This window comes from Tenebrio molitor, chromosome 2 (genome assembly GCF_963966145.1).
Source record: "Tenebrio molitor chromosome 2, icTenMoli1.1, whole genome shotgun sequence".
Classification (NCBI taxonomy): domain Eukaryota; kingdom Metazoa; phylum Arthropoda; class Insecta; order Coleoptera; family Tenebrionidae; genus Tenebrio; species Tenebrio molitor.
Window position 1 is genome coordinate 17677880 of NC_091047.1, and position 13128 is coordinate 17691007.

General features: G+C 33.4%; 2 protein-coding genes across 2 annotated transcripts in view; one reads left to right on the forward strand and one right to left on the reverse strand.

The window, feature by feature from the left end:
• Window positions 1-1323: 1323 nt before the first annotated feature.
• On the reverse strand, window positions 1324-2070 carry LOC138122623 (golgin subfamily A member 6-like protein 22). Its single transcript, XM_069036873.1, has one exon. The coding sequence runs from the start codon at window positions 2068-2070 to the stop codon at window positions 1324-1326; it is 747 nt and encodes a 248-aa protein (XP_068892974.1).
• Window positions 2071-3451: 1381 nt separating this feature from the next.
• Window positions 3452-13128, forward strand: part of ITP (ion transport peptide) — a 44144-nt gene continuing 34467 nt past the window's right edge. Inside the window, exon 1 of the mRNA XM_069036814.1 lies at window positions 3452-3536. The gene's annotated coding sequence lies outside the window, so the exon portion shown is untranslated. The remainder of the gene's footprint in view (window positions 3537-13128) is intronic.

Genomic DNA, 13128 nt, shown 5'->3' on the forward strand with positions numbered 1-13128 from the left:
AGGTACTGAATTTTTAATGTCAACATATAAATGCCTTTACTAACTTCTTTTCCACCGAAAATTTTTATTTGTATCATTAACATCAACAAATTTAATCTGTTTGAATATTTTAATATAAATTTAATTGGGGCAATAAATATGCGAGGTCATTATGAATTTCTAATTCGCGTTAGGTATTACATTTCTTTAAATGTCAAAAGAAGAATTTTAGCTTTGTTTTGTGACTGCCAGAGGGTGATTAACAAAACGTGTAAAGATAGATAAATTGAAATAATTCAGTTGGTCTAGCAGTACTTATTAGTAGATACCTAATAGTACAAGACTACAAAAATAAAAAAAATACTTGAACAGGATGAACATATAGAGGGTGATTCTGAAATAAGTTTGGAAAAAAAACCCGGTAATTGGTGATGATGAGAATAAGTCATATATTCATTTAAAACCCACACAGAGAATTGATAACAAAGCGGATGGTCATTTTGCTTCAACTCTTGAGTGAGTTGCACCTTGTAAGCAAATAATCCGATGTCTATGCAATATTCTCCTCAGAGAAATGCGGCTAATATTCAGTTGTTGAGCTCTCTAACGAATTAAGGTCCTTGGATTCTCACGCACACTTTGGCCAACAGCAGCAATTCTTTTCTCTGTGCGCACCGGATCAGCACGCGGATAGCTTTTGTTATCCACAAGCATGCTGGGAAATATTGAAAAATTATTTCCAAGCGTTGCCCAGGCGTAAAACGACCCATTTCTTACAGCCGAGGTTTGATACTAAATAATATGTAGCTGCCAACATCAAGTGCCTCAATATTGTCAATTGTTGAAAAAAAAACGCCTACTTGAAAAAAAAAAACAACTACTGCTCTTTTACTCGCTCTTCTATTATTCTCTTCGTTTCTTTCATACTTCTGCTGTATATTGTTACAATTCTCCATTTTCTCTGTTTTCTTTTTACCGTTCTTTCCATAAACCCTCTTTCTTCTTTTACTCCAGATCCGTTTTCTTCTTCCAGTCCCTTTTTCACACCCATTATTATCCCACCTTTCGCTCTCCCTTTCTTGCTTTCCCTCTCTGCATATTGACACTTCCACTCAAAGTCTCTCGGCATTCTCTTTTCCAATCTTTCCCAGCCTTTTTCTTCCACCCACGTTTCTACCAATCCCACTACGTCAAATTCTCCCAAATACTTCCAAAACTCATTCTCTTTATTTTTTATTCCCGCTACATTCCAGAATACTATTCTTATTTGCTCGTTTTCTCCTTTATTCCTCTCCATGTTCGTTTTCCCTTTTCTGCCCTGTCGTCTTTTTCTTACGCTCTTATTCAAAAATTTGCTGTATGTAACTTCCCGTTTTCTTCATCCCTCCTAAAACCTTTTCCCTCTATCCATATCTTTTTATAACCCACTTTCACCCGCAGTCCTTTTTCTCGCTCTTCTTTGGCTAGCGTTCTTAATTTCTTCTGTGTGTCTCTCTCCTTTTTTGTCATATCATCTTCTATGTACACTCTCTTTCCTTTTTTTTCTCTTAGTTTCCTTTTATTTTCCATAACTTTCCGTTTTTCCCCCCAGCTCTCAAGTTCTGCCACAATCATTTTTCCTCCATTTATTTTATACATCTCTTTCACCCTTACTTCAACCTCTAATTCTGCCTTCATCCATTTTTCCAGTTTCTTCTCGTTCTCACATTCCTCTTCATCCAGTCCCGTTACGACAATATTCTTTTTTCTCACTCTTTTTTCCTGCTCTTCCATTTTCTCCTCCAATTTTGTCATTTTTTCTTTTAATTCCATCTTTTCTCTTTCCCATTTTTCTTCCTTTTCACGCATCATACTTTTCAGTTGTTCCAATTCCCGGCTCATCTTCCGATTCTCTTCCTTTATCTCCCCTACATCCTCCATAATTTTTTCCAACATCTTTTTCATTTCCTCATCCATTGCCTTTTTAACAGGTGATCTTTCCACTTTTTTACTTTTCCGAAATGGGTTAATCCTCTCTTCTGATTCTCGTCCTTCTTCTCTTTTCCTTTTATGATCTTCGTCTCTCTCGCTTTCACTATCACTTTTTTTCATTCTACCTCGTTTTTACTTGCCGCTTATCTTATCGCGCGCCGTAAAACAGGTCCGCTCGCTTCGACTGCTCGAATCGGACTCCGGTTCAAAATGTACTATAAACTGGATATAAAATGTTGCCCTTAGCAACCCTATCTTACAAGGGTCAAGGGTCAACTTAAATTTTTTAAATAGCAACATGTAATTTTTTTGGTACAGTTAGATTCATTATGTTTTTCTAAGTTAAAAAATATAGCACACCCTGTATATTTAAATGTTATTCTAACATAAGAAATAAATAAAATTCAATTACAAATCATTAGGAATAAGTAGAACTTTATTCATAACAGGCCATGAATTACTTAAGATACATATTCTTGTAGCCATGGAAACACAAAACATTTATTTTGAAAATAAACTTTTTTTGTCGTAATTTTTGTTTAATTTTGTATCTCCAATTTAGTGTTGTGAAATAAAATGAACAATAATGAAATTGTGCATATGTTGCAAGCATATTTCGGAAATAATAGAAATTACTACTTGCAGAGAAACGCCACTTGAAAGCCTTCTGAATGCCACGCAAAGTGTCTCGAACAAAATGGTGCTCAATTTGAACAGATCAGTTGAAAAAAAATGTTGTTACACAGTCTAGGACTGGTTTACAAATCTATGAGGGGCGTGATGACCAACTCAATAGACCGGGACCAATGGCTTAACGTGACTTCTGAATCACGAGATAGAATATAGCCTTTTTTTTTCGCCCTAGGTCGGAATCGAACCCGCGACCCTCGCGTCCCTGAGCCGAAACGGACTCCCTTAGGCTATATTCTATAATCAGTTGTTATTTTATTGTTTGTATAAGTAATTCATGGCCTGTTACGAATAAAGTTCTACTTATTTCTATTAGAATTAGAAATTAGAATGACATTTAAATATACAGGGTGTACTATATTTTTGCACTCAGAAAAACATAATGAATCTAAATGTACAAAAAAATGTGTATGTTGCCGTTAAAAAAAATAAAGTTGACCCTTAACCCTTGCAAGGGAGGGTTGCTAAAGGCAACATTTTATATCCAGTTTATAGTACTTTTTGAATTCTTTAATTTGATGTATTACTCGTTGAAATCGGATGTCAAATAAGAAAGATATAAGCTGGGGCGTTTTTTTGTGATCACTCTGTATGTATATTGAAAGTAATTATTTATTTGTTTTAATGACATTTATACAAGTAAACTTGACTTTATGCCAGTATGATGTACTAAGTATAGGAATAAGTAATATAAGATGACTAAAAACATATTTACGCAAAATGTGGGCTTACGACGTTTCATTAAACAACCAATTCATAGAGGAGGATAATTGATAACTACAGGGGGTCTAAGCAGCGTCTATATCGGTGACGATTCCTTTATATTAGCTTCACTTCATCACTTCAGCCTTAGTCGAAAAAGACGTCTGAACAGGACGTCTTGGTTAAAGCTAAAGGTAAGTCAACTTATTGCATGATTGTTAGATGTACACAACTGCAAGATTTTTGGTGATTTTAAAAATACTTTCAAAAACATGCTATAAGCCTCAGATTTGATTTTAAAAATTTTCACTTTATTAAAAAGAAATGTATCTCTTGGTGGTAGGTATTTAAATTTGTCTGAATTAAATAAATGAATTACATAATATTCCAGTTAATATTATTTATTACTTCAAAAATTGATTGACGGTAAAATTATTAATAAAGGTAAGATATTTTTTTTTAGGAACATATCTTAAATTATATCCTTAACTAGCTTAAATCGGCGGTTTTTCTTACATGTGAGGATTGTATCAATGTAGATTGAGAGGATTTGCGAAACCACTAATGACTATAAGAAAATTGACACACTCTATGTATTGAATATACAGGGTTGCGATTATGTATGGAACCAACTCCGTCCTGCTAAAGTTATTTAAACTAGAACCCTGACATTAAAACAGACTTAAGACTCATTGAAAACTACTTTTTAATTGTTAAAAAAATGTATCCTTAAGTTTTCAAAATACAAAACCAACTTGATTTTTTTTGTAAATAGGAACATGGGTTAAATGGGGTATCCTTAAAAATATTTTTTTTTAAATTAAATGATATACATAATAGGTTTGGTTATTTCTTCGATATAATCTTAGAAAAAAAAATTGAATTATATCTATTGTTCAAATATTAATTGAAACATTTTATTAAATTTTCGTTGTTTCGTTTTAGTTTTGTCATTTTAGTTTCATTGAAAGCATTTATTGCAAGGTATGTGAAACGATATCAAATTTTAAGAGCACACTTACTGTTTACCTAATCCTAATTAATTGATAAAGTTCCAAATATCAAACTTATGTATGTACAGTGGCGGCCATTAATTTGGAAACACCAAGATTTTTCTCTTGTAAATTGTTTGTCACTTTGACAATGTTATTGACATATCAATTTCCGCTGTGACAGTCTGTTGAATGCGCTCAACGATGACATGGGTGACGTACGTTCATGACATAACGCTTACACTATCAAATATTAGAAATATTCAGTAAACTAGATTAGGCCGGTGTTTCCAAATTAATGGCCGCCAGTGTACCTAACCAGGCCATGCTAAAACTAAATAACCACCACCTGTTGAATTAAGTTGGTGAAATCAAAATTCAGTAAGTGTACTAATGTCAGTTTCGGCAGTTTTGATATTACTAGGATGGTAGACCAATCAAATCTAAGTATACCAGGTTGCCGGTTGAATTTTTGGGTAGAATGTAGAATGCAGTGTTGGTGGTTATTTGGGTTTGGCAACACTTGTTGGTACTCCTCTTATTTACAAAATTTTAATATTCTCAATTAGATGTTTCAATGAGAAATCTCTATAGTAAATTCACTTTTGTGATGACGAACCAGAGTTACTACATTTAATAACTTTTATCTTGTGAACACACCTTTTTACCGCGAATTTGGACTTTTAAAAAGTTAGGTTATGAATCACATCATTTGCTTCTACAATTTTGTACTTTTTCATTACGTTTCCAATTTCCATTATCTCCATGAGTAAAATCTTTTATTTTGTTGAAAGCCTTCAAAATGTGCTGCTTCGTCTGCTTGCTTATGGATGCTCTACTACTACTCCGTTTTGAAAATTCATTCATTATAGCAGCGACAATAATGTAACAATTTAAATCTTTGCCAACTGTCCAATTTTTATTTATTTTTAAAAAAATCAATCTAAAAAAAAAGTTCCAGCTACTTCGTCATTACAAAAATGAATTTACTATACTGCCATAGGTTTGGTTTTCTCTAATTTTTGACGGATTTTAAATGCTGCTTTTAATTTTTTTCTAAGATTCTGTCGAACAAATCACTAAATCTAATATATCATTTAATTATTAAAAAAATAAGCTTTTTAATGAAGCCCCATTTAACCCATGTTCGCATTAAAAAAAATCAAGTTGGCTTTGTATTTTGAAAACTTACGGATATTTTTGTTTTGTTTTTAATTTTATAAGTAGATTTTAATAAATCCTAAGTGCATTTAAAATTTTAGGGTTCTAGCGTAAACCATTTTAGCAGGACGGAGCCGGTTCCATATATAATCTCAACCCTGTGTGTATGATCTGAATTTTGAATATTAACATACAGGGGTATTCACGAGTAATAATGGGCCTAACAACATCCCGACGCAACCAAATAATAGTATATTATATACCAAGGTGGAGAAGTTCATGATTATAGCCAGAGCGCCAAGATTAGAGCCCGAGGCGCGCCGAGGGTTGTAAGGCGCGAAGGCTATAAGGGATTTCTTCATCGTGGTTTATATACTATTTTTTTGTTCGACACTGTCAGAATTTGAGAATTTTCTCCTGTGTGAACGGATTTTGATAAATTTGACAACTTGTCAAAACGAAACGTCAAGCTAATTTTAAACATTTTCAGCGATTTGGGGCCTTTGAGGGGCTCGTCGAACAAAAAAACGTTGTATTCAACTCGTTCTTGTGTAAATTGGGCTTTTTTTGGCACTCGTGGACCTTTAAAACTCTCGTTTCACTCGAGTTTTAAACTGGCCCACTCATGCCAAAAAAAGCCCAAATTACACACGAACTCGTTGAATAAACTACTATTTTTCACTACTAGATACGTTAAAACCCTTTCTGATAATAATTATTAATCAAATTATTTTGTCGGATGCGACGGGTCCGTGTTGTCACTTCTTGACAGTTGGTATGAAAATCGTCTACGTTAACCAATGAAATAAACGACAATCTTTCGTTGCTAGGTGACGGTTATTCCATTATTCACTACTGGTTAATAATGAAAAATTATTTACCTGTCACTGGGCCAACGTAGAAAAACGAAACTTCTCAGTGTTCTATGACTTTATTACTAGTAGTGAAAAAACATATTTTTCTACTTCCTTCTCTAAAGAGTCACATTTTGCACTGACAAATAGTGTACTTACCAATAAAACGTCACTTTAAAAACAATTGTTCATTAGTAATCACAACTTGATGTCAATTCGGGCGTTTTCGGCATATTAAACACGCTCGAAGTTTCTTTAAACACGGCTTGAATTTTTTGGACATATTTAGCTCTAGATCAAGTTGGTATTTTGACATTTATCAGTTTCGCATCCGGCGTGAAAGAAAACGTCATTGCAGTGGAATAATTCGTTGTATTTTTCAAATATGGACCACCAACAATTTGTAGCCTGAGAAATATATATACTCCTATTTGGTATCTTCATTTAGTTTGTATGTTTAAATTAACGTTTAATAAAAAAAATTGCTTGTTTCGTTTGTGTGTTCCATTTGTAAATTTGGTCGTAGAAAAAATATAGTTTTCAACTCGTTTATAAACTTCTCTAGACACTTGTTTATTAAACACTCGGTCCGCTACGCTTCGCTCGTGCCTAACATAAAACTCGTGTCTGAAGTGCCGTTTATAAATCTTGTTGCATAATATACTATTCTCAAACTAGTACCAATTATAGATCTTTTTATTTTTTAATGAATCCAAGATTGCTTTCATTAAGACAATTTTCAGTTGGCGTTACGTGACATCTATCATGTTTTTGTGTTAAAAATAACTTAAAAAATACTAAAACCAACTATGTTTTATTATTTTTTTAATAAATATAAATGATCCACGAAGGCGATAAAAGTGTATAAATGGTTGCGTTCCAATGTTTGTAAGGCTCATTATCACTCGTGAATAACCCTGTACATACATACCATGTGATCCAAAAGTCTTTCTATCAAGTAGCAAGTAGGTCATGACAGTGGAAACGAATGCCGTTGGGCTGCCAGCATATTTGGTGCATATTTAAATGGAAATTAAATATGTTTTATTAGTCTGTCCGTATCCTTTGATATTTTTAATTTCACATTTTTTTATTTTATGGTGTAATTATCTTATCTATCAAATGAGCTATGATATTATATCATGGCTGATTTGATAGAAAGACTTTTGGATCGCTCGGTATAAGTGCCTTTACAAACTTTTTTTTCCGAAAACTGTTATTTGTATGGTCTCACATGATCAATACTTTTTTTAAAAAGAAAGTGTGCATCTGTGAACATGTTTCTTTTCTTTTTCAACTAAAGACAGTTACAGTTAGAGATTTTTCGGCATTCCAGAATGAGAAAGAAAATATATATTCATTTGTATATGCTTCCAAACATATTTCAATTTTACTGTATTACTGGTTGCCGCTATATTGGCACTATGACACTAACACAACAATTGTAAAAAATCTTTAGCGAATTTTAATACAGTATAGAGATACCCAACTATTATGACAAAATAACTTCCAGATTATTGTCGTAAAACGAATTTTGTCGTAAAGTGAATCACTGCCTTTTTTATGTCAACATATATACCTACGGAATTACGTGTGCATAACTGACGTATGTATACAGACCAATACAGACTCACTTTTTCTGATCTTGCCAAGTGATTACTTACAACAAAACCTAACACTGTTTGTATTCCTCAAAGAGTTCACAATTTTTATACTTTCGATAACACTCGGTATATTGGTCTGACTGACAAAAAAAAAGTGTAAATAATACTTACTATTTAAGTATAGGTATTGATATGTTGCATCAGTGGAGCAACCATCGGCTAAGCTACTAAGTACTAAAGTGTTGAGTAAAACGAGGAATGTTATTTATTACACAGGTTATTATAAATGATTGTAGTCGAAGCAGGCCATGCTCATGTTACGAAATTTTTGCCGCTTTCACGTGAACTGTCAAATTTTGTCGCCGTCACTGTCATTTTTTAGGTGAAAAGTGCGGTGATGAGAATTTTATTATTATTTTTTTTTTTAATTAACGATTGAATCCAAAAATATGGAGTTGTTTTGCAACCAATTCTAAAAATATTGAGTTATTTTGCACCCAATTTAATTTCTGTGTGTGAACGGTGTGTACTGACTTATTCACATCACTTTGACGTTTTTTATATGGAGCGGCATCCATACATTTTACATTCAGTTTTTACGCCTACTTGGACTACAATCATTTGTAGTAACCCTGTACAATTCGTCGTAAAACAGCGTCTGAATGCTATATGTATTTTGTTTTTATAGAAATATCTTCAAAGATTATTCAATTTTAATTGATTTTTTGTATAGTGGATGTTAAAGTGTGTTTTTATCTATTCAAATCAAAAGGTCAAGTAGCATTTTAACCGCAAGGGTAGATAAAGTAATTTTTTTTATTACCCTAACAACGCTCATACTACCGACATTTTTAAAACCTGACACGATTAATAAGGATTTAAAAAAATGTTTTAATAATGCTATAGAAAAAAATAGAATATTATACACGACGATAAAATTTAATTATACTCTCGAAAATAATCGTATATTAAAGAACGAGTCAATAAAGCTGTTAACGCATTCATTTTGAATTTCAGTTGGTAACACACATTGTCGGTGGAAAATTGTATTTCACCTTCAATTGCAATTTCACTTGCGAAAAATGATAATTATGTTTAGTCTAGATTCAAATTTAGAATTTTAATTTAAGTGTTACCTGTGAAATCAAAGTATCACCAACTGTTACAAAATTCCCTAAATTACCAAAATTGATTTTATTTGTAAAAACCATGCATTTAATATGCAAATTAGAAAAAATAGCATAAAAAAACTCGTTTTATAAAACTCCTCATTTACAGACACTCCTGCCTGCGGCACTCGTGCTGCAATCTGACTCGTGTCTTAATATTAAGTTTTATAAAACACATGTTTTGATATATGTACTATTATTGTCTTGTATAATAAATACTTATATGTATACTCAATTTCATATAAATGTGCATCTAAGCAAGCCATGCAAATCTGATTTTCTGTTGGTATTAAAGCTAAAGCTAGTGACTTTGACTTTCAAAGTTGCTTGCTCTGCGCGAACCCGATTTGACTAATTTTTCAGTTTTTGTCCATTTTAACATTGCTGATTTCAAAAGCAATGTTACGTCTTTTTACTGATTAAATTAAAGTAACTTATTTGTTTTTGTCTTTGTATTTTTACCAAGTAAAGATTTATTGGACATGACCTGCATATATGTGACTTTTGTAATGTAACTAAATTAAAGGTGCCTTTACAAATGCACAGCTCACTTGATGAACATTTATATGAAATCAATTATATGTACTATTGCGGGCAAAAAAAGTGGGACATCAAATTTCTGTCAGTTTTGAAAAATTCGATGTAGTTCAAGCTTTATTGAATTTTTTTTTTGACACTATTCCAGTTGACAGTTTAAAAATTTATTTTATACTCCTATTTTCCTTTTCCAAAATAATGCCCTCTTTTGATAAATGTAGATTTTGATTGAAACTTTGCATTAAATAAATATTCACTACGTGCTTACTTACAATCATTCCCTACAACCTACAATAGTTAATGACAACGTCAATCAGTTCAAAGTAGGGTTAGAATCAGATAAGGGTTATTTCACATTAAAAGTCAAGACGTCATGACGTTGATGTCCCATTTTTTTTGCCCGCAATAGTACAATACATAGTACATATTATGTATAATTATACAATTATAATAAAGTCCATTCATTTTGTATTGAACTTTTCAAGGTCAAATAATTTTATTTTTTGGCTTTGTAATTATGTTTTGTAAATAGTGACATGCAGGTAAACACCGTAAACGTTGAATTGAGCATTGCTAAATCACATTATGTTGGTTATATACATGTCACTATTTACAAAACATAATTACAGTGCCAAAATTTAAATTATTTGACCTTGAAAAGTTCAATACAAAATGAATGGACTTTATGTAAAAGTAATGTGCATGCTGCATAAATAACTACAGGGTCATTATAAATGTTTGTACCATCGTAGTTGGCGTTGAAAACCCACACAAATTTTGGATGTGCCGCCAGCCTCGCAACGTTAGACAAACTAGTAGACAGATTTCCACTATTATACCGCCAGGAGCGCTACCTATTGGCGATACTAATCTCACTCATGTTATGAGGCTTGCGGCACATTCAACTAAGCCACCAACGCCTACTACGAAGGTACAATCATTTATAATGACCCTGTATTTACATATGCACATTACTTTTACATATTATAATTGTTTTATTAGGCGAAATGGCATCAACGTTAGTGGCAGTGCTACAACTGGAAACAACATCGTGTGTTTACAATAAATTTGTGAAATTGTATTGACATTCTATTAATATAGCACTTTAAAATGAATTTTCTTCCGTTATTCTAAACCTTTGAAGTTTCTATTAACAATGTAATTAATAACAGCTTTGATGATTTTTATATAAGGGAGAGTGGCAGATTATAATTCGCCGAAGTAACTGAAAGACATGACTGGTTCGTTTGGTAACAACTTAAGTATTTGAAATAGAACAAACTAGTAAAAATCATTTGCACCAAAAATGTTTCCTGTGATTCAACAGGAAATCATTACAGCATTACAGCAAAAAAATATCCCTTACATCAATCACTTCTGCTATACCTCGGAGTTAGTTTTGTTTTACATCAGAACTATTATTCGCTGTGCTTTCTCTTCAACAATTTGGAAGAGTATTAAAAGTCTTTTGGATGTCCACACATTAAGACATTAGTTATAATAGTCATGTTTTCTGGCATTTCGTGATTATGACTTGAAAAATCATTAAGTCTTAAGCGATTAAAGCAAATATTTTGAAATACATACTGCTGAAAAAGATAGTGTTTCAATATGTATTTGATTTTTGATTGAAGTTTCTTCAATTATTATCATACGCAAGCCCCAAAAAACAATTTTTTGCGTGTCTTAAAAAATTTCAGTTCACTGACTTGTACCCTTTCTGCAATCAGCGATTCAATTATTCTTCGTTTCTTAGCCTACTCGTTGTTTTTATATGTCAACGCATTTCCATGGAAACGTATTTTTTTCATGGGAACCAAGTGATTTTTTGCTGATTTTTATTCCTCCTTTTTTTCTTTAAATTATTATTATTATTATTATTATTATTAAAATAAGCGTTCGGGCAGAGGCCGAGCCTGTTATGCCCGCGCATCCAAAACAATAGTAAACCCCAATACGTTTTACTTAGTTACTGAAGTCACATAACTGTCATAGCGAGATTTAAAGCCAAGAGGTGTTTTGCTGGTAACTACTTCTACAGGTAGGGAGTTCCACACATCGAACACTCGATTCGTGATGAAGTTTTGCCTAGCACTTGTGCGAAAATTGTCCTTTGCCAGCTTCAAATCATGCCCTCTAGTTCTCCCCCCGTCGTTTAATGGGAAAAGGTGCTTAATGGAGGAATTTTTGTCACCAGTCAGCGCTTGATGTACCAATATAACATCTCCTCTTTTACGTCTGTCGGAAAGCAGGGGAAGGTTCATTATGGAAATTCTTTCAGAGTACTCGGGGCGATTTCTACCGAAAGGGATACGAGTCGCTCGTCGTTGCACAGATTCCAACAAGTCAATGTCACGTTTTAAATTAGGAGCCCATACTCCATGACCGAACTCCAGAACTGGCCTAACATATGACTTAATAAGCTTAGCAGTTACAGCCAAGGTAGTCTTAGTAAACGTTTTGCTCAAAAGATAGACAATTTTATTCGCCCTCTTGACCACATATGAGGTATGTTCCGACCATGACAAATTTGATGTTACCAGAACTCCCAAATCCAAACATGAACTCGACTTAAGCAGTTCCACACCACCCAAATAATACCCATGACACGGGTTTTTGTCGCCGATATGAAGAACCGTGCATTTCCCAATGTTAAGTGGAAGCTGCCAATCGCTTGCCCATTTACTGATGTTAGAGATGTCGTTGGAAAGCATTTGGTAATTTAAACTATCATTATATATCTTCATATCATCAGCATACATGACCCATGACGATCTTACATTGTATTTGACATCGGCCGTGTAAACTATAAACAATAACGGACCGAGCACGGAACCCTGTGGAACCCCACTTATTACCTTTTCCGATGCGCTAAGCACGCCACCAACTTTAACCTTAAAAGTACGATCACTAAGAAAGGCGTCAAGCCAATAAAAAAGACTGCCCCGGATACCGATATGTTGCAATTTAAATAAAAGAAGCTTTCTTGGCACCCGATCGAAAGCCTTGGCAAAATCGAAATATACAACATCAAGAGGTCTGCCTAAATCTAACAGTTTGGTCCAGTCAGAAAGACAACATAGTAGATTGGAGGTGATGGACTTTCCTGGCATAAAACCATGCTGATTATCAGGTATGACATGATGCTTCACTAAGAATTTTATGGTGGTATCATAAATAATCGACTCCATAATTTTAACCACTAACGACGTCAAACTTACAGGCCTATAGTTACCTGGATCAAATTTATCTCCTTTTTTAAAGATGGGACAGATAATTGCCGTCCTCCAATCCGAAGGCAAAACCCCCGAGTCAAACGATTGCCCAAATAGCATGCTAAGAGGTCTGCACAGAATATCAGCACAAGTCTTTAATACACTGGCTGTGATTCTGTCGGGGCCGGGAGACTTTGTTTTGTCTAACCCACGTAATTTTTCCAAAACCAGCTCCTCAGAAAATTGACTTGATA